The sequence below is a fragment of the Anolis sagrei genome, chromosome 2, assembly GCF_037176765.1.
Source record: "Anolis sagrei isolate rAnoSag1 chromosome 2, rAnoSag1.mat, whole genome shotgun sequence".
NCBI lineage: Eukaryota > Metazoa > Chordata > Lepidosauria > Squamata > Dactyloidae > Anolis > Anolis sagrei.
Genome location: NC_090022.1, coordinates 110,899,821 through 110,922,925, shown reverse-complemented (window position 1 = coordinate 110,922,925; position 23,105 = coordinate 110,899,821). Strand labels below are relative to the sequence as shown.

General features: G+C 37.1%; 1 protein-coding gene across 5 annotated transcripts in view; it reads right to left on the bottom strand.

Annotated features, from left to right (window-relative positions):
* Positions 1 to 856: 856 nt before the first annotated feature.
* Positions 857 to 23,105, bottom strand: part of GABRB2 (gamma-aminobutyric acid type A receptor subunit beta2) — a 150,424-nt gene continuing 128,175 nt past the window's right edge. For 2 of the 5 annotated variants that reach the window (XM_060764966.2, XM_060764965.2), the window contains exons 10-12: positions 18,423 to 18,533; positions 9,352 to 9,402; positions 857 to 5,093 (exon numbers count right to left, since the gene is read on the bottom strand). In XM_060764966.2, the coding sequence (XP_060620949.1) occupies positions 4,746 to 5,093; positions 9,352 to 9,402; positions 18,423 to 18,533 (510 nt within the window). In that variant the 3' untranslated portion in view covers positions 857 to 4,745. The remainder of the gene's footprint in view (positions 5,094 to 9,351; positions 9,403 to 18,422; positions 18,534 to 23,105) is intronic. The other 3 variants (XM_060764967.2, XM_060764968.2, XM_060764969.2) reach the window with 3 other exon arrangements.

Below are 23,105 nucleotides of genomic sequence, written 5' to 3'. Positions count from 1 at the left end.
TGAACATCATGTTTAATTAACCTCTTCTTACTAATGTGGAAGTGTACCAGCTCCGTGCTTTGAGGACCATAGTGCAAATTAACCTCAACATTTTTTGTGTTTCGGAAGGTGTATCTACAAAATCTTAGATTAGACAATTGGAGGCTATATGGAGCTACAATTCAAACCAGTTGATCGGAATGGTGCCCCATTTTCTTTAGTGCCAAGAAAAGCCTTGAGTGTGACTTCTTCTCCATGGACAGATTTCAGGACTGCTAATGCTATAAGTGCATGCTCCTGCTCTGAAATGCATGCATATCTCTGAGCCTCCACATGTGCCACAGCCACTAGGTGGATGTGCTAATGGACAATCTTCAGTAGCTTGCCCCCCTCTATCTTCCCTTCCTCCCCCCTCCCTCCTCATATACATACTGTGCAAATGAACTGGCTAAACTGATAACAGTTGCATACTGCGTGTTACAATGCCACATTTTCCATGGACTGGTACAGTAAAATTCATTTCTGGAATCCAAGTCTTATGCAAAAGGGTGTTTAAATTATTCTGATAGAGAACTGCAATTATAGTAAAAAAAATAATAATCACTGAACAATTACTGTTTCTACTGACTGCTCATTTACAGCTTATTTAAATATTTACATTATTTTTAGGACACTAACCTAAACCATAAATAGAATCAGCTTTTGCCTTACATTAAAGTACAAATTAGAAGTTAAAAATGTTAAGAAATCTGATAATATTTACACATGTTCGGTTTAAATTATGATTGCTCACATTATATGTTCTATGTACAGATAGCAAAATGTTATGTTCACTACATTTTAAAGTATTTTACCCTGGCCTTCCTGTCTGTTTCCCCCCCCCCATAGAAATAGTCATATTTTTTGCTCCCCCACCCCTGGTATTAGGACCTTTTAAAAAGTTACTAGTGGACAATATTTTTATTTTTAAAAAAGAGAAGAAATAGGCAAGCAATGTGAGAGCTAGACTACCTTGAGATGCGAGGAGATACAGTACTATCATAAATGTCAACTGTGAAATGCTCCGTAAGAATTATATGCATTGATCTGCTGATATAGAAATGCCCGGTTACCCTGTATAGTAAGATTTTAAATACATTAATAATTTTGCTTTCTCAAAAATATTCACATATCAATTGATTATAGAAACAAAATTGTTATTAGCTTATTCCTTTGAAAACACCAATGTAAGATTCTAGCCCAAATCCAGATAACCACAAGCACCATAGAAGGCCCCATACTTGCAGTACCAAAGGAAAAGCTGGCCTGGAGAACACAGCAGCAGTCACTCAGTCTCAGTTGTGATGATGTTTCAGGAGACCAAGACTAGAGATTGCACGCTTACTTCAGACTACATTGTCTTCTTTTCCTAGATCAGTTTGGCCCCATGAAGAACCCCCCTCCATACCTCTAGTCCTTTTAGATGGGGGTGGAGACATGTTGGAGTCCTTCACTGACCACTTCTCCCACATCCAGAAGCTCACTCACTCCTTATTTAATGCCTATCACTGTAGTTACACAACAGAAGGTATAGGCTGCACTCCAAGAACTCAATGAGAGGTTGTAAAGAGTGCTGAACATTTGGATACTATCCTCCACGCCCATCTTGCAAAAATGTCCCAGCAATATCTCTGTACCCTATTGTAGCACATCTATGGGAAGAAACTCCTTTCCACCATGGACTCCTATCACTGAACCAGCATGCCTTTCTCTCTGTGTGCATATATATGTGCATGTATGTATGTGTGTGAATGTATGTGTAATTACATGCTTACATACTCATACACACACATATATATCCACAGAGGAATATACATACATATATTAAAATATGTGTCTGTATAGTCACCATAACCTTTGATAATGTTCAGTGTTTTGCCTTCTTCACTTACATTAACTTTGTTAAATATGCAATTGGAACACAGGTTTACTTTTTTTTTAAAAAAAAAGGAAAGAATTGAGTTGTACTTCTAATGTACATTTTACCTAAACTTAAATGGGATTTGTTCCCCAGATATATCTATGTATTTATCTATCTATATGCACTTGCTCTCATGTATTCTATGCATTGTGCTTTTGTCTGGCAGAATCTAAGTTTCTTTTTTCTTTTTTTAATATATTAGAGTATAAAAATTATCAGGTGTCCCCTTCAGTGCTATTGTTCAAGACTTTGCTTCCCTCTGGGGATGATAACAGAAAATATTCAGAATGACATTGCTTGGTTCTTTCTTCCCAGTCATTAAAACTGCAATAGTATAGAAACATAACATTCCTTAGGCAAACACAAATATGCTGCATGAATTTTCAGTTTGGAAAATGCATATTAGACTTAGTAGCAGTCATATACAGAACATATTTACAGAGCATTGATTGCAAAGATATTGTTAAAACTGTGCCGTATTATATACTTGTAATTTTGCCATGAATTTCACAAAGATGAAGAGAAAACACCTTAATTGCTGGCTAGTATGCATCCTGAAACCTGAAAAAAAGGAATAATTATTACATGAAATGTGATTCAAACTTTTTTAAAAAGCAAGAGCATAATTCTGCTCAATTCAAAGGTAACAGCTTATTTAAATTTCCTTTCTGTAATAAAGCATGTAATACTTTTATCTTTCTTTACCACGCATTGGCACTACAGAGGAGAAAAACAGTCTTTTGTTGTGTTTTGCTTTGTACCATGGTCCTTCACTTCTCCTTAAAATCTTATTTTAGTCTACACATTTCGTAATATGTTGAATTAATTAGCTCAGAAGCATGCCATCCCAGCTATTTCTGGAAGTGGTTCCTCCTTAACAATTAAAAGGACCTCGTGGAGGCGACTGTGCACTTATTTTGTGCCCCCCCCCCCCCCAATTTCCTGGAAAAAATCATCCTCTCATTGGCAAGGTCAGAAAATGTTATGGCTTATACTGTAAACCTCCAGATATCTTAAAGTGCAGTACTAGGAACTGATTTAATAGTTTTCATTATAGCTGACCTGTTGAACCAACTTGAGAAGAGAAAAACAACAAAATACTTTCTTTTGAGGCCTATAAATCCCAGGGAATATTTATAGCATGGATATTTTTCACATTTATAAAGCATCGTTTCTCTCAAATTAATGGGCTGCTTATTTGTGCAAAGGAAGAAATGAAATGAACTATGAATAGAGTGCAACTAACCTCATTTGTCACAAAAGATACCCTAAGCAAAGGGCCTTTTAGGATTCTCCTTGTCTGCTTGACGACAATATCATAAGAGGAACAAATGATGCTCTGATTTATTAAACGAACCCTGCCCAAGTGCACATGGGAAGTCCTTCCACAAATCTGTGGTATCAAAAATCCAGGCATGAATACTCTGTGCAAAAATACTGTGCAAAGGAACAATCACACACTGATTTGTGCTTCAGAAAAGAAGCTGTTCTACATGGGTAGCAGGGACTATCCTGAATCCTACACAAATTTCAGTGAGCTGATTGGAATAGGTGAAATGATATTGTATAATTTCTAAAAAAACATAGAATCTTAAATATTTATTTAAAACCCCCTTGATTTTGTCCCAGGGACTCAGGACTGTGGAATTGTTGAGTTGCATGAGAAAAAGAAAAGAACAGGCAATTCTAAGACTTTGTACATAGAGGAAATTTTCCATCTCTCTCTCCTGCTCTTTTAGGCATTTTTTTCCAAATATTTTCCAAATAAAAAACAAACACTTCTAAAATCAAATGTAGTGAAATTAGATTTAAAAAGCAACCCAACTCTGTACTAAAAGGGCAGTGTTTCTTTGAAATATATATGTTGTTAAAACAGCAGAAATTTGGTTCTATCCTATCTCTTTGATGTGGAAAGGGAATAATATCAAAACTAATTAAGAACCCATAAGTGTATAAACTAATAGGCAAACTGATACCAATTGTTTTTACAATATGTGTAGCCTTTCCATGACTAATACTTCTGAAAACATTTGCCACTGTTTTTCTCCCACACGGAGGGACAGAGCACCAAGAGAAAGCCACCTATGAAATCACTACTGGCCCCCTGACATTTGGCACTTTACACACAGACATTAAATGAGGCACACATACTTGGGCATCTCCCCAACAACTCTGTGGATCAGTGTTATCCAACTATTGTGCTCTGTTAATTCAAGATTTCTCTTTCACATAATGCTTCCATTCTCCTCATAAGTAACATGATCTACTTTGGAAAACTCATTTTCATGGTATGATGGTAGGCACTACTTATTTTCAAGTGAATGTCCTGAAAAAGTAATGTTGGGATAATGATTTGGGTTGTAAGAATTATAACATTAGTGTTCTCCCTCCATTCCATTAAGCTTTGTATATTCAGATATGAAGAGAGACATGCAGCGCTGCTATCAGAACTCAAACCTTTTTTTCTATAGCTTCTTTTTTTCTTTTAAACATATTGATGCTAAAATAAAAAAAATGTAAAAAAAATAAAGGTTCAAGTTTTAAATTCTGTCTCCAAACATCAAACACAATTATCACTTTAAATGTTGTGTTGCGTCATTTATACTAGAATGTGTATATTTCGCTCATTTGCAAGAAAACCCAAACATTACAAAATAGATTATATAATGGGCCAGCAACTAAGGTGTTTTAAAGTAACTTTTGTCCTGAATAGGTTTTTGTTCTCCCCAAGTCCCACATTTGGCTGTACAACCGATTTTGAAGAGAAATCCAGTCCTTGATATCTGTGTGGCTTCGGGTTTTTTTTTTAGTTCACATAATAAAGCCAATAGACAATATTGAAGAAGGAAAAAACAACAGGGAAGAATATGCGGGACCATCGATCTATGGCATTTACATCAGTCAAGTCAGGGATAGTAATTTTCAACTGAGAGGCACGTCTTCGTAGCCGGCTTTTCTTTTGTGCCACGTGCCGCTCCAGGGCGTTACGGCCAAAGCTGTGTCTTGGTAAACCAGCCTTCCGGTATTGGATACTTGAGGTATCATAGGCCAGCATAGTGCTTCTAGGGTCCCCAAGGCCTATAACAGCTTCAGAGGCAGCCATCTCATTTTTAATTTCAAGTGTGCTCAACAGAATGTTTTCATGCGGATCCATCTGGAAAACACAAGAGGTTGGCTTAGTGTGTGCAATAAAATATTGAACCCTGCCAATTATTAGACAGACCAGATCTAAGACACTAAACTCAATGCAGGTCAACAGAGAAGTAACATACATATATGTACTTGTGGATCCTGTATTTTGAAAGCACAGGCAAATACACAATATGGCACCATTAGTGACCACATGTTTGTCTGGCAGATGTCTTGGAAATCTGTCACTACATTCTTGCATGAAGTGCTGCACTTTGTGGGCCTACATTTCTGTTCTGATAAGATTTATCAGCATTTATAGAGCTCAAAAATCATGCAGAATGAGACATACCAGATTTGACTTCTGGTTACTGTGCTACTTTCCTCAAAGATACCTGTATTTTAGCACAAGGCTGTTATTTGGATGCAATACCAATTTTCAATTCATTTCATTGGGGTTTTGAAGTCACATTTTGATGAAATGATACAATACACTCTACTGGAAGAAAGCTAACACAATTTCATACACAGGAGCCTTTTTCAATGTGTGATGCTCAGGCTAACAATGCTCACTTTAGGAGAACAAAGATCAAATTGGATCATCAAATCAGAACAGAAAACTGGCTGTGGCACTAGGCAGTACTTCAGAGGCAAGACGAACCAGGCATTCATGTCAGAGAATAATCTCAGTAAAGGTCAGCATGGGGTTGGAGTATTATTAGTGATGTGAACAAAAATTAGATATTAATTTTCTGCCATTAAATAATTGAAGGGCAAATTACTGGAGTCACACTGAGCTCTCTGCTATATGTATGCCCTGCTTCTTTCTCTACTTTTCTCCTCTGAAAAAGGGCTATCACTTATTTGGGGTAGCCATTTTGCTACTTAGAAATAAGCATCAATCTTTTTCTTTTTAACAGGAATTTTAAGGCAACCTAATTTTTGATATGCTATCTTTTGTTACCAATTATCACACCAGAAAAATCATATTTGTATATTAAGTTGATTCAGTTGATACATTTAATATCAAACAAATATTTGTTTTACATTTTATATAAAAATAATCTGAACATTAACAAAGTTAAATATGTTTTTTTGCAAATTTTCTTAACATTTCTGAGTGACACCTTTTACTTGGTGTTTTATCAGATGAAAATTTAACAGATACGTACCCATTTCTACAATGGATTTCTACACACAGCTCAAAATGAACTACCATCTCATGTATAAGTCTTGAATTTTTGTCAAAAATTGACCCCAAAAAACTAGATCAACTGATCCACAGGTCAATGTAAGTAGTGTACCTTCACTCTTATAAAAACAAGCCATCCCCTTCTCTGAGTAGAGAAGGTTATTCCATGCTGAGAGAACTCAAAAGAAGCTATCCCACTCACTCTGCCACAGCACCGCTTCTGGACTTGGGTGGGGATATGGCAGCATCAGCCAGGGGTGGCTGGCCCGATGTGGAGGTCATATAAAAATTCACAATTTTGGCCCAAAACCTTGACTTATACATGAGTGTATATGGAATCTCTTCAAACTATTTCTTTTCTATACTAGCATCCCTTTGTATGATTGGAAAGACAGGTATATTGAGTAATCTCCAGCTTCTTCATTCACTACAGGGCTAGAAAAAGCTTTATTTAGGCATTTAAGCTTACTCCAAATGTCTGGGAAAATTGAAGGACAATATTATTTAATTGCTGCTATGTCTCTTTTCTCAAATAACACAGACACAGTCTTTGTTGTCCCAGTCTTGTGAGGGAGATTTAGAACATATAACCAGCTATCCACAACTGCACTTGTTGCTGGGTGTAAATCCAGCAAATGATACCTGAAGTGGGCATAAATCAGATGTTAATCTACAGGCCCTTCCAGATAGGCCCAAAACACAGGACCTGTCTCGCTTTTACCTAAGTTTTTCGAATGACACCTTAGGTAAACGTGAATTAATGCCAAGAAAACTGGATTTTCTCAGTTTACTGCACATTAAATAAACACCTGAAAAAGATCTGGACTTTAAGCTAAGGTCCAAATTTTCCAGGTGAGGGGCCTGTGGGGATTGACTCCTAGGACTGTTCCCCTACCCTGCAGCCCCCATTGCTCCCCAAAAAAACTTAACTGGGGGGGGGGGGCTATGCTGCCAGCAGGCCCCTTGGGTAAGTATTGGGGGGGGGGGGGAATGTCGGGGATGAATGCCATTCCAGGTCAACCAAAGGTTGACCCAGGATGGCATCTAACCATTCCCCAAGGGTAAAACTGGATTGTGTGAGGATCTGGGGACAGAAACCCAGGAGAAGGAGGGTTGTATGGGTTGTGTGCTTGGAGCCTTCAAAAAAAATTGATGTGTGGAAATAGCACTGTAAATGAAGCTCTTTCTACACTGCCATATAATCCAGATTATCAAAGCGGATAGTTCAGATTATCAGTTTTGAACTGGATTATATGAGTCTACAGTGCCATATAAAGTTCAAAGCAGATAATCTGGATTTTCTATGGCAGGGTAGAAGGGGCTTGAAAAAGCTCTTCCATGTTCCCACTGACATTGCATGCTAAAAGCTGGTTTGGACAAGGAATCATTTCAGGTCGAGTCCATAATGGAATTAACCTAATTCTGATCAGAATGCCTGGAGCAGGTCTTCAGCAACTTCTCATGAAACAATATCCAAGCATACTTATTTCTGCAGACTCATAACAAACATTTATGTGTCTAATAGCACAGCCGTTTCATTTATTTTCAAGATGCTGCCATTTCATCCATGGGCTCTGAGTTCAACCAGCCAATCCCAAAGGGGAGCAAACAGGCAGGAATGAGATTTTTCTTCCTCACCACAGTGTACAACTGACAATTTCAACATGTATTTCATGGCATCAAGCATTAAAAGAATTTACCACTTGGCAAATGGTAAATCTTTTAAAATTTTAAAAAGCAGTTTATAAGGAAGGAAGTTAGCTTTGTGACACAACTATGTGAACACATTTTCAGGTTACATTCAAAAGTGCAAAATGGGAGCACTGGGTAATCCTGGGGGAGGTGGATAGGTTGGATGGAGTGAATAACAAAAGCTGGATAGCAAAGCTTTTTGAAAAGTTTCATTTTCCATTTCCAGACAAAGCCCAGACCTCAAAGGCAAAACCAGTATGCAGCCTTCCATAGACTTCATTGCAAAGAGAACTGTGTAGCTTGGCCACAGATAAAAATTTCTTCAAATACTTAAAAAGAAGAAGATTATGCATGCACCCTCTCACAAGAGGCCATTTAGGATATATTGAGTCTGACTGTTTGAAATATGTGTGTGCATGGGGAATGCGTGAATATCAGACAGATTCAAGTTGTCATATGGCTAGCTTTGGAATCTTCTGTGAATGCTGGAAAAATGATATTACAGTCGCCCCAATATGAATAACTGAATGAGCAGGAAACATGTTTGAAGAATTTAGTAGGAAAAGAAAACAGCTTTGAGTACATGTGTCATTTAATACATTCATATTATTTAAGAAGTTTTCTGCTGTGATCAGACACTTGTCTGATAACACCACAGTTTGAGAAGGCTGGAGGTCTCTATACCTTTTTCAGAGGGACATTGACAGTTATTTGATAGCAGTATATTAGCAATGGATGAACCTTCAATTGTCTTATTGTAGAATAAGCAGGAAGAGACTAAATTTTCCAGACATTTCCCCCTCTTGGTTGGCAAGGGTTTATTTCCAAAACAGGAATGTAGAATCGTGACAAGTCAAGCTGGCCTGATTGTTTTTGACCTAAAGGAATGCTCTGCATTTAAAGTTAGAAAGGTGGTTTGGAGAGTCACTGCAATAAAACAGGTTCACCCATCCCTAATGACAATGTATGCTTGTAACTAAAGAGAAGCTTACAATACAACAATGAAAACACACCAGTTCTGCAGGGCGCCTTTCGTCCAGAAGGATCCAAAGCGCTTTACAGACTTCTGAAAGTGACATCACTTCACCAACAAGTGCAGTCACCTCTCAGGCAAAATGCAGTGGCTATCTAACAACACACTCTATTGTCGTACAGGAAATGAAAAATGGTGTAGCCAATTAAAACTATGTGGTGGGTGAATGGGAAGGTGGGTGAATAGTGGGGATGGTACAGAAGATCAGAAGACCATTCATAATACAATCAGAGTTTGGACAGGATCCTGGCATAAGGTGCCAGGTCTTCTACAATGTGCCATGGGATCTTTAATGGCCACAAATGGTCCATGAACTCAGTTTTTAAGTCTCTAAGGCTAAAATCATTAGAAAACAATAAAAGATACCTTTGTTGAATACATTTCTGGACAATGATATGTGCCAATTATTCTTCTGTCCTGTAAGTTAATAAAATCAAGACCAGTTTCCTTAGAGAAAAGGCAGCTGTTAGCTTTCATTAAAATTAATGCACTATAGGCTATTATTATAAACTATGCATGTTAATTCAAAGCATGGGGCAGTCTGAGCCAACAATCAGCTGAGATATGTGACAGAGTTAGAAGTGCTGTTGCTGTCTTGGCCCTGACATTACAAACGATATGGATTTGTGATGGAAATGCATATATATGTATTTCAGAACTGCCCAATATTGACCAAGAAACAAAAAAATCATGACATGTAAACATTATTTTGGAAAAAGCAAAACGACATGTAGATTTAAAGGGCAGTGGAACAAAGTTAAAAATAAATTCCCTTGGTGATAAAGGAATACTGTAAATAGCCATAGAAAAAGGATCTGTATGGTGAAAAGCAGACTTTAGGTAGAAAACACAGAAATTTCGTAGGGCAGAAAAATAGGAAAAATAAACATGTGAAGAAAATAACAATTAAGAAATCTCAAATGTCCAAGATGAATGCCATAAAATAGTAGTTTAAATTTAGTAATAATGGAAGAATTGTACAGTCACTTTAAATGACAACATGAAAAATGATGACAATGAAATTCACCGAGGATCCTAAAAATAAGGTGTAGGCGATTGGCCAGAGGCTACAGATGCTGCTGACCTTCCTGGTTCAGACCAGAGGTATTTGGAGCAAAGGTTTCCAACCAGTATCTAAAACTCTCAAATGATGGCTTTCTAAGACAGTTCTGTGTAAGACTTTAATACCCATGTACAGAATAGTAAAAATAACTGTATAATTAAAAAACAACCATTTTCATGTTGGAAGAGGCTTAGAAGCTTCATTCAGCAATACTTTTTGCTTTCCTGAAGCTTTATTCAATACCTTGCAAAGTACATTACTATTAAATTAGCATGGTAAAACATTCCAAGCTCTTTTTAAAAAAAGGGCACGAAAAGAATAGTTGTAGATACAATGATACAATAATCTCTCTGACTGTCTGATATGTTATCACAAATCAGTGGAGTCGGGGATGATTGCAATTCAGCATTTCACATCTACAAAAGGCTTACCCTTTGGTGACTGGTGTCTTCCGTATCTATGAGGTAGTTAGTCTGGATCTAAGATTCAGTCCCTATTTTAAAAGGTCTATTCAAGATATTGATTCTGTTGTGAGGGATAAGTCTCAGTAGATTACATAGTTTCTTTAAATTCAACTTAAACTTGAACAGATTCAATGCCCCACTGCCATTGAAATGAAGAGCTCCCACTAGGGGTGCATCTAGACAGCCCATTTAATGCAGGAGTTATCACAATAAAAAGGGGGCTATCCAGATGTTGTCCTGGACAAACACAAATTAATTCACCACAAACCAGGAAAACCATTGTTTGTGGCAAATTAATTTGATAGTAGGTTTATTCCACGCCTTTCTGGAAGGAATGGGATAAACCCACTACTTCTGGTGTCTGGACTGTAGTCTGAAAAACTGAGATAATACCCACCACCTTCTTCCCAAAAGACACCAAAACCAATGTAAAAACAAAAAACAAAAGAACTTACCCGGCCTCCATTAGAGGGCTGCCGGAGCTCTCCTGGCATGTACAAATGATGTACCAAGAGAAAGGGGAGGGAGGGGGGAGAAGGAGGAAAACAGCTCCTGCCCCTCTTTCTACTGATGGGTCATTTGTACGTGCCAGGAGAGCTCCGGCAGCCCTCTAATGGAGGCTGGGTAAGTTCTTTTGGGGTTTTTTACATTGGTTTTGGCGTCTTTTGGAGAGGGGGTCAGCATGTCCCGTTGTTCTCCCAGGAAGTTCCAGAAGAACATCTGGACACCCTTTCTGGGATGGGTGTGGATAGGAACCCAGGAAAATCCGCATTTTTAAATGCAGATCTCCGGGGATAAAGGGCTGTGTGGAAGCACCCTAGATTTACCTTAGGGCTCTTCCACACAGCACTTTATTCCAGATTGTCTGTTTTAAACGGAAATATATGAGTCCCCATTGCGAGATAAATTGGGATAAACAGATAATCTTGGATCAGATCCTGGGATAAAGGGGCAGTGTGGAAGGGCCCCTTTTAACTGCCATATAATCCAGATTATCAAAGCAGATAATCCACACTACCTTCTTTGAATTGGATTATATGAGTCTACACGAAGATAAACTGGATTTTATATGGCAGTGTAGAAGGGGCCTTAAAATACGTTATATGATATTATGGCCTAATTTCAACTGCTAGTCCCAATAGAGAAGATTCATTTAATCAATGGAAACCCAAGATATTTTTTTATATGTAGCACTCATTTAGCAGGTATGTCTTCCTCTTTTTCTATTTCCCCTGGGAGATTATTTCTGTCAGCTCTCTTCTTTCTATATCTAGTTGGATTCTTAGTTCTTGTCCTATCCTTAGCTATTTTCCTTTTCTCAGCCTACTTCCGTGGGCTATTTTGTGTGAGCCGTAATAAATGTGGAATTTGGAGAGGTCCTATTTGATCTGCTGGTGGCCAAAGATGATTAGCATCAAAGTGGTTCAGCCAGCAGGAACAGAACAACATACTCTGACCCCTTCTATACTGCCATATAAAATCCAGATTATCTGATTTTATCAGACAAACCTTTGAAACCCTTTACCGACATTGCCACAAAATCCCATACTGCATTACACTATATAAGATGAAATGACTTATCAAATAAATTGGCAAAAGTCACCAGAGTGAGAGATGCTTTGGAAAATCCTCTAATATGGGTCACATAATTAGGCCCCAACAGTAAGGTAGATTTTACATACATTGCTCCTATGAAGACTTACACAATTCTATTTTTCTGCATGGTCTGAACATATTAGATAATAAAGGCAATTCAATTTGGTGTTTAGAAGATCTTTAAAAAAGACAGAATACATTCTCAGAAAAATTGCACCATGGTGAAAACATACTATTTTTAACTCTTGGAACATTTTAGAGGACAGGCTTTCATATTATGTAAGTGGGCTGGCATATCTGAAACCATATATGCTGTCCTTGTGCAAATTAAAGGTGGCATTCTGAGATCATTGCAATGGACAGAGAGACCTACATAGCGGACTTGACCTTTTTATGATGTCACCAGGAATGGTGCTACAGAATGTACAGAGAAGTTACCTAGTGACCTTTTCTGTAACAGGCCACAGGCTATGTCTGCTGCAACTACCACCTCACATTGCATCCATAGCAAATTCTTACATAATGCTAATAGAGAACTAGCAAACAATGGCTTATGAGTGACTGGCTCATAGCAAAGTCTTACACAACAGCAATATACAGTTAGGTTCAGTGGCTCTTATGGGCTTTTAAAATGCTTTTAAAGAATATAGGGCTGCAGCTTCAATGTAGCATATGTGGACAAAATTGGAGTTTACTGTGTGCGTTTACTTGTAATGGCACTCACAACTTGCAAAGTATGGAGCACAGCTTCTGACAATATCTTAATGTTGTTGAAATACTTATTTTTACATAGGAGAAGGCTGAGTGCATTTTACTATTTCAGAGTTACGGAATATCTTGAGCACCAAAAATATATCTGGATAAGAAATAAACCACATTCAGTTTTAGAACCACAAGGGGAAAAGATGCGTGGTGATCTTCTGAATCAAAGACAAAGATACTTAAGGAGATCACTCCAAAGTGCTCCTTTTAAGTTATAAAATCCTGCACAGCTTGGCATCACAGCTACCTCTGCCACTAGGTTCTTGCCAATGCAGAGATCATTCATCTGATTCAAAGAGCACTTATCTACTGAGATTTGGGGGAGGGACAAGAGGGCAATTTCCATTGTGATCCCATTGTGGTCATCTCAATATCTAAGCCGAAGAGACTTAATATTAATATTAAGAGGCATTTGGGAACAAATAAAAAAAGGAAGAAAGTAATATGGGTGAAAATATAATAGATAGAATATTGAAAGAAAGATCCAGTGAAAAGCAAAAAGGGTTAGGTAAAATATATGGAAGAATGTTAGAAGACAGGGAATTTATGTATAAAAGGATGGAATATAGATGGAAAAAGGAAGGAGGCGTAGAGAAAGAAAAAATAGATAGAATAAGAAATGGATTAGATAAAATAAAGATAGAAAAAATATAGGGATCTGGAGCAGAAAGTAATAACAAAATGGTATAGGACACCAATTCAATTGGCACATATGATCCAAGGTCTAAATCCAAAATGGTGGCACTGTGAGCAGAGAAGCCTGGTACTCATATCTATGGTGGGAATGTAAGGAGACACAAAAGTTCTGGAATCAAATCTTCATGAAAACTGAATTATATACAAAAATAAAAAAAAATTAAATATGGAGAGTCTCTTAAAGGAGATTTGTGGGGACAGTAAAATAAAAGCTCATGAACAAAACCTAGTTATGATGATGTTTAGAGCAGCACATGCTGTGATTGCCTGGGGGTGAAAAGAAAAAAAGAAATGGACCCTGGGAAAATGGTATGAATATGTGTGGGAACTGGAAATTGGAAATTATGGACATTATAAGAAATGAAAAACTATGGACAGAAAAGCAGAAAGAAATATGGTCACCCTTTAAAAATTGGATACAAGAAGCTAAATCAGAAGACGATCATTGGAAAAAAAACCCTAGATAGAATGCAATGATGGCTCGAAAAAATGAAGACGGACCAACTTGTCAACGGGGGGAGGGGGGAGGGTTAAGGGGTGGAAAGAAAAAATGTATTGAAACTAAACTAAAATGTAAAGATAAGTGTATTACAAATAGTTGTTAACAATACAATAAAGAAATGTTTTAAAAAGAGACGGCGTTGTCCGTGGACACCTCCAAGGTCATGTGGTTGGCCTGACTGCATGAAGCACCGTTACCTTCCCGCCAAAGCTGTACCTATTGATATACTCACATTTGCATGTTTTCAAACTGCTAGGTTGGCAGAAACTGGGGCTAACAATGAGAGTTCACCCCATTGGGGGATTTGAACCACCGACCTTCTGATCAGTAAGTTCTGAAGCTTAGCAGTTTAACCCGCTGCACCACCATGGCCCCTTAATACTGTTTTCAATATGTTGTTTTGTGTGTGCTTGTAATTTATGGTTTTCATGGTATATTTACTGGGCTTATTCTGTTCTTTCGTTCAGCATATCTCTCAAATGGCTTTATCAAAGGGCAACTACAAAGGAAACAAACACAATAAAACATAATACTAAAGGTTTTTTGTGTTGTGCTTCTGTCAAACCATACTGTACTTCTCTCCTGATGTAAAACTATACTGAAACCTTGCTCCGTCTTTTTTGGTGATATATTTCCTCTCCCTTCGTGATACTGAAGTGGTGCCCCACTGTCTCTATGACAAGGAACAGGAGTGGACCAAATCTTAGATCCAATATTTCCCAATAACCCTGGATTGTTCTAAATGTTTCTAGCATCAATGCACTTAGCATACATTAACAAGAAGCTGTAGATTTCATTCTAAGTGTTAAAGAAATTGACACAGCTGGTTTTCTGCAGCAAAAGACCTGAACCAGACAAAGTGGAGCCTCACCGTGTTGCCCTCCCTTCTTTTCTCTTGCTTCCCTGTACCTTTGGTGGTCTTCTCGCTGCAATTCTCCTTCTACTGTTCAGCTGCCAACAATGGTCAGGCCACTAAAGCTGCAGAGTATGGCAACACAAAAAGGAGGATGCGCAAGGCCTTCTTCCACTCTGCTGGAGACCTGCCATCCCATCCTAGCCAAACCAAAGGTGAACCAGCAAACTGAGTGCTGACTGAAACTACACAGCTTTACTCTAACCTCTTCACTCTTCCTGCCTGCTGTTCCTTTTGGCCAGGGAATGTTAACAAAGCACCTTGCAAATGGTTCCTGAACCTTCTCTCCAGCCAGAGAAGGTGGACAAGGGCAGGAGCTTCTGCCAGAATGTATAAATTTATTGAGTTGAAAGGGAACTCCAAGATCATTTGGCTCATGCCTCTGTCAATTCAAGAAATACACTATTCAAGCAGATCTGAGAACTGATTTTACCTTTGGGGAACCTCTTTCAGCCTATTTTTTTCCCCATGCAAGGAGCAACTTGAGAAACTGCAAGTCGTTTCTGGTGTGAGAGAATTGGCTGTCTGCAAGGATGTTGCCCAGGGGACACCCAGATGTTTTGATGTTTTATACCATCCTTGTGGGAGACTTCTCTCATGGCCCTGCATGGGGCGCTGGAGCTGACAGAGGGAGCTCATCTGAGCTCTCCCCGATTCAAAGGTCTTCGGTCCTGCTGGCATAAGGGTTTAATCCATTGTGTCACCAGGGGCTTTCAGCCTATGGGCTGAGTTCAATGTTAGGAAGGTATCCAAGGAAATGTTTCTATTGTTGATGTGGCCAAAAGGAAAAAAAAAAGATGGAAAAAATATCAGGAGATCTTAGGCTAAATCTCTTACTACCCGTAACAAAGCTCCATAGAAAAACTGGGGAATAACAAAACAAACAAACAAACAAAATGATATTATGGGGAACCCCCAGAAAATCTCAGGGGGCTGAAACTGCACAGTCATGCTGTACAAACTTTTGTTAAAAATCTCTAATGAAGGCCAACCTATCATCTTCCAAGGCAGCCTATTTAATCAATCACAGGCTTTTGTGTTTTGGTTTTGTGATCAGGGTGGCTGCCAAATCCTTATGGATAGAGCTAAATCCCTCCATACCATTAAGAGCTGGGCATGTTCCAGAAAAGCCTTTTCCTGTCATAGTTTCTGATAGGTAAATTCATTTGTATGCCACTCGGCATTAAGCAAGAAACATATTTCAAATTTGCAGACATGCTGACTGTAGAGGACTTGGATAACAGAGAAAATATTGCGCAGATTGTTACTATTCTGTATTAAAAAATAACTTCTAAACTATTGTCAGTATGTCGACTTAATACTACTACTTATAAAAAAACTTTATTTATATTCCACCCTATCTACTCGAGAGGAATCAGGGTAAATAACAAATAAATAAATAAATAAATAAATAAATACATTCCAACAGACAAAAAAAGGCAAAATTCAATGCCTTTTTAAAAACATAATAACTCAAAATAACCCTACATATGAAAACAATTTATAACATGGTATCTATAAATTAATATAATCTATAAATTAATAAAATGTAACCTATCAAAAATCATATCTAAACATAAAACATCCATATTAATTTACAGAAGCCAATGAAGGTTCACTAAGATATCTTGTTTAAAACATCTTGCCTAAGACCTCTTAAATTAGTATACTTCCTTTTAGTGCACTTTCTATATACTTTCTATATCTGTCTCTAGATCCCTGTGCATATTTGCCATTGAGAATATTAGCTTTCCTAGTAGAGGTTAATCTCCAAAGTTAGACAGCAAAGCTACTCTTGAGAACTGTCTAAGAAAGGAGTAGGTGCTCTTAAGCAAAATGAAATCAATTTGTTTAACTTCAAGTTGTGTGTTCTCTATGGTTCTAGAACACAGGAAGACAGTAATGCTTGCATCACCTTGAAAAGTTCATTTAAAAGGTATACTCTTATTTTGCATTTGTTCAACCAAATGAAGAGCTTTTAGGAGACATACAACCTCTACTTCTATGTTAATGTATTCTATCAAAATAGGTAGATGTTAACCATAGAAATTCAGACTACTTTTTAGAGATAATACTGATTTTTAATGTATCTTGAATATTTTTTGTTAAGGAAAGTAATTTCTTTATAAAAGCTAGTTTAAATGATGAGCAGTGAATGTAAAAAAAAAACCTGGTCAATTATATTGAAGAATAACAATCCCCCTTTTAAAAAAAGGATGGCAACTGAAACATAAATTTAAATGATAAACTATTAAAAGTTTGGTATGGCACAGACAACTGAAATTTTGCAAATGTGTAAACATAATTGAATGTACACACATCTGCATAGTGAAGTCAAGGTAAAGAATGGATATTTGGGAGGGGGATTTCTTGTCACTTTTTACTAAATCTCTCACTACTACACAAATGTAATTGTTTATTTGGCTGTTATATTTTCATTATTTTAGCATTTTGATAAGTTAACTAGAACATGCATGGTGCACTAAGTAAGTTAGAACACTAGCAAGAAAGAAGATACACGAAAAATCTGAAAAGGGGAGTGGGGGGGGGGGCGGTGGCTCTGGATGTTCTTACCTAGGTATAAGCCCAGAGAAGCTATGTTGACAAATGCAATGCAAAGACATAACTGCTAGTATACTCCTTCATGGGAAACTAAGAGAAAATACTGAGGAAAGCAAAGTTTCCTATAATTAGGAGCAAAGTAAATCCAAGATGGTATGGGGACCAAGTAATGAGAAAACTTATCCAGATAAAGATTTGAAAATGGCTTTCAGTATGTATATGCATTAATACAAACAAAACAAATCTGGAAGCCAACCTCAATGTAGTGAAAGATAAGATTACACTAAACAAGAAACTGATTTATCACACATACGCACGCACGCACACACACACACACATACATATGAACACAATTAGGTTGATACAATTATAAGACAAACAGAAATACATTCAAAAAGGAACTTTTCAACCACAAGGTACTTCTTGTAAATCTGTAATAACATAATAAGGATTAAAAGAGTCTAGATGGAGCCATGGTTCCTACTAAGAGTTAGGAATAAGATGTAACTGTGACTCCATCCTAGAACCTTGGAATCAAACTCTGCTTTAATAAAGAAACAAAAGGAATTGTCTGTTCAGGAGGCAAAAAGCAGAAAGCACTTAATGAAAATGGGTTCAAACTAAATCTACTGCATCAATGCACAAATTTTGACATTGCAGCATACAAAATGTGGGTATATATAATCTGTTAGTTGCTTTTATATTAAAATAATTCAAAGTGACTTGCAGTATAATGGATTATGAGAATGCATGGATATTTTATCTGGGTTTAGTAAAGCATTTCATACAGCGCTATACAATTTCTTATGGTTAGAAGGCCAACATATGATGTCTTGGACAGTTAGTACAATCAAATGGATCAAAAACTGGCTATCTAACCGTATTAAGAGGGTAATCGTAAGTGGCAGTCCATCTAGTTGGGGAGAGATTTCCAGTGGGATCCAGGGATCGCAATTCGGTCCCATTTTGTTTTATATCTTTATAAAAGATCTGGAAGACAAAGTAGAGAATATGCTAAATAAGTCTCTTAGCTCCTACTAATTAGGGAAGGGTGAGCAGAGCTAGAACTGACATAGTAGTTGTAAAATAATTCTAAATGCCTCCAAAACTGGATGACAGATTTTACAGACGATTATTTCTATATTAACAGAGACAGAAGAAGATAACAGAACACAGGAAGGCTCAGAAGAAGAAAACAGAAGGGGGTTTTCTTGTCAGATTTGTGTCAACCTGCATCATGTATCTTTTTTAAAAGCCCAAAACATTGTCACATGGAAAGACAGAAGAGGAAAACCCCATCTCACATAAAAGTAGAAAGATTGTAAGAGGAAAGTGCACAGAAATCTTGGGAAATATAAAGAGAACAAAGAACAACCTGGCAGGTAGAAGAGTCATGGCCAAAAGTAGAAAGATAAGTGCTGTTAAAAGTCAAAGTAGAAACGTTCATTGAAATAAGAGATATGACATTTCTAAGCATAAAAAAATTGATTACACAGAATAATCTATACAATTGTTTTGCTACTAACTTTCCAGGTAGAAAGTGCAATATTGGTGTGGAACAACTGCATATAAGAAACACAACAACAAGAAGATCCATGAAAAAAAAAACCAAGTAAAAAAGGAATTCTTCCACCTGAAGAAGTTTTGGATGAGAATTCAAACAGTTGTGAAATCACCATATGGGCAGTTCCTTGTACTTTCTCTATTGAAACTGGATAAAGTGAAGAACTTGGAAGGTGAGCCAAATACACAAGCACAAAGATCACATACACATAGCATGGATACATATAAAATAACAAATGTGAATATGAAACGGAGGACAAATGGATTTCAAGGCATACTTGATAGATGAGCAAAACATAGAGTCCTATATTCCAACCTGGAACACCCATGAAGAGTGAGTGCTAAAAACTTTCTTGTCATATCTCTATAATAAAATGGTATCATCACAAGCAAATCAAGTGCTGTGCTGTATCATGATATGATACAGCACAGCAATTTCATCCCATGTCCTTATTCCTTACCTACAACTTGCAATATCCCTTTCCCTTCTCCTTGTTTACAGTTGACCTTGTTTTTACGACAGTCGACATGATAGGTTATTGGGAACTATTTTGAGTTCAAATTGTTGTTTTATATATTACTGGTTTATATTGTATTTTATTGTGTATTTATTTTATTTTATATATTGTTTTAGGCACTTTGTGCCATGTGTAAGCCGCCCAGAGTCCCTTCAGGGAGATGGAGGCGGGGTACAAAAATAAAGTTGTTATTGTTGTTGTTGTTGTTGTTGTTGTTGTTGTTGTTATTGAGGAGATCCAGTGGTTGAGTGGAAAGAATCAGGTAGAATTCAATTGCTAAGATTGCTAACTACTGCTTCGGTAGCCTGATTTCTACCTGTTCAGGGAACAAAATAAGTTACAAAATTAAAAAGAACTACAATTAATGCTTTGTGACGTAGTCTAAATCTCAGTTAATATCAACTAAATGAATTAATTCAGTGGGCTTTACTATGTGCTGGTTCTTTGTTTACCAACTGATCCATGAGCTATTCTAGTCGAGACTATTCATTAAGTTCCAATGCACCATAGTTAGCTTCATTGAGCTGTAGCTAAAATAATTTTTTCATAACTGACAATTTTCTGTCCTTTCATGACTCCTAAAACCCACTGCCTACTGGGAGAATGAAGTAGCCACTTCAGGAAGCAAGTTACTGGTGAGGAGGAGGGTAGAAAACCCCTTGAAGAGTTTTATGACTCTGATGCCTGGCTGTGGATATTTTTATTATTATTCATTGTAGACACAAGTAGAGTAATACAAATCTTGATAATGAAATTCCACTTACATTTTCACTCAATATAATCTCAATTCCACTATCAACCACTTGTGTCCAGTAGTTTCTCTCTCCCCCCCCCCCACTTCGCCCAATGGGAACAGTTGTATCTTCAATTCGAGCATTATTTGAATTGATCAATTGTGAAGAGAGTGTGATTTGGTTTTTTATATTTTCTTTTTCCTTTTACTCAAGCCATCAGTTCCCCATTTTGAGTCCCAATTCTTCTTACAACCTGTGTGTATTTCATCCACCTTTCAAAAATATAATCCTGGAACATACAGTCTGCTAAATATTCAAGCCATTTTTTAAATTCCAATTTTTCCTGCTCTTTCCAGCCCAAGGCTACTGTTGCATGAGCCGCTTCTATCATATGCCAATTACTTTGTTTAGAGTTTTATCAATAATACGGCTTGTAGGGTACATATACCAGATTGACAGATGTGTCATCTTCAAGATGGAGGGCTGAATATTATCTCGCTCTAATATTAATGATATATGCACAATCTGACGGCTTCTTCACTATTAGTCCTCAGTCACTATATAAGCTGCTCTAATTCTGAGTTCTGGGCAAAAGCTACATTGCATAAATGATTCTCCGGTGACCTTCTTTTCTATACAGAATGTATGGCTACATTCTCACTTTTCTGCTGTCAAATAAACAGATCCCCCATCTGCATCTACCCCTGTCATATTTTTGTGTGGTTCTGCATTTCAGACAAAACTATTGTCCATTGAGTGTGTTTTAAATGCAACTAATATGTTTTTATGAAATATTTCAAACTACCACAGATATCCATCACAATAATTTTCTTGTGTATAGGCTATTGGCTTCATCTAAAATACTGGCTCACCTTCAGTGATTGATTTCTGAAATCACTTTTTTTCAACCTTTTGTACATGTGTCTTTTGAAACTTGACTCTAGAGTCCCTTGATCTCTACATGTATGATGTAAGTTATCATACAGAAGCAATGTTAAAATATCTTTGTTGGCTCCTGGGGTGTGCCTGGCTTACTTCAAAAACTGAGCCACTTGTCTTGGCCTTTACAGCATTAAGGGGTTTGGCACTTGGACATTTGTAGTTTGGAGACACCTCCTCCCACAAACAGTTTCTCATTGATTGAGAATTTCATCCAAGGCTCTTTGCTGAGAACTTCTTACAGTAGATTTTAAAAGCATGGCTATTGTATTTTTCCTCTTACAGCCCTGAGAGGGCAGTACATGTATATGCTTTTCACTAAAATGCTTCAATCAGAGTCATAATAGTAGGTGTCTGAGGCAATATACATCGGAGAACACTTTCCATAACATCCTATGTTCTGGAAGCCAATGCAACCATTTTTAAATGCCCCATGCTTCCCTCAAAAACAAAAATGATTCTAGCTGTACTAGGATCAAGCAAGGATCCACCCTCAGAACTGCTAGAAAAGCCAGTGCCTCCAGGGACTGCCTTTATCAAAGAGAAGTGAAACCTCTCAATAGGCCATCAGGACATTGACTCTTTCTCCTTATATAGCACCAATACCAAAACACTTTTTGTGACAAAGTCAAACTCATCTTTCTTTACAATTTATTTTTGTCAAAAGTGTACAAAAATCCACACCAAACTATATGAGAGCATTCACTAGGATAGGCAATTATTGCATCTCTAACAACCCCACCCTCCACTTATTCTTATTTTGTCAAATATAGATGAATGAAACTACAGATACTGTACCTGTCCCATGGGTATGGGGGTCATACTGTCGTCAGGTAACAGTTTGAAATGATCTAATAGCATATATACAGTCCTGAACTTGGCTGATATTGTTAGCATTAGAGTATTCGATTTCATATATATTGTTAATTGAGATTCAGTCCCACTGAATACAGTAGGACTTACTCCTAAATAAACATTCATAAGTTCATCATGCCAATGTGGAGTTTTAAAAATTTATTTCAGTTTTTTTTTACTGAAATAAGACACATGGGCTGGCTATGAAACTCCAAATATTCAAAGCTAAATTTGCCACTCAGAACAAGGCAGCAATATTCAAAATGGGTCTTCTTTTACTGAATTACATTCAGCTTAAAGGAATAACCTTACTCTAGCCCAGGTGGAAGTAAATCACACTTTCAGTGGAGTTTAATTTTCCAATGCTTCCTGGTAAAAGTTGGGCTGTCAGTCTAGTTTTGTACTTTCATTTAGTTGTGCACAGGATTTATTTATGCATTTCTATATAATTATTTTCTTTTTATAAAATCACTAACAAAACACGATCTCAGAATAAAGTCTCCTCTCTTTCTATCTCACTCCTAGGTTATTTTGGGTATAATATGGACAGAAGCAAGAAGAGCTATTATTATAGTGGCCTCAACCTGCTACCCTGTCATTATGTTCTTTACCTTAGTTCATTTACAACCTGCAAGCAAGCAGAATCACCACAAGGATTGGAGAAAGGGGAACAAAAATTCCATTGCAGAGCTCTGTGTACCCAATATACCTCTGGCTGTCTTTCAATTTTAACATATTCAAGAAAATGCTAATGTGGGTTTTAAAAATGGACAATTGTGTATCTTTTTCATTTTTGTGTAGAATTTTACAAAAATGTGTATAAAATAGATCCATTATGTATACCAGTGAAATGAAATCCACATCTGTAAAACATAAACACAATGAATATACTATCCTGTAGGGACTGGATAGTTTATACAACCCTTTTCAGTTTATTTTAACCATCATTTTTG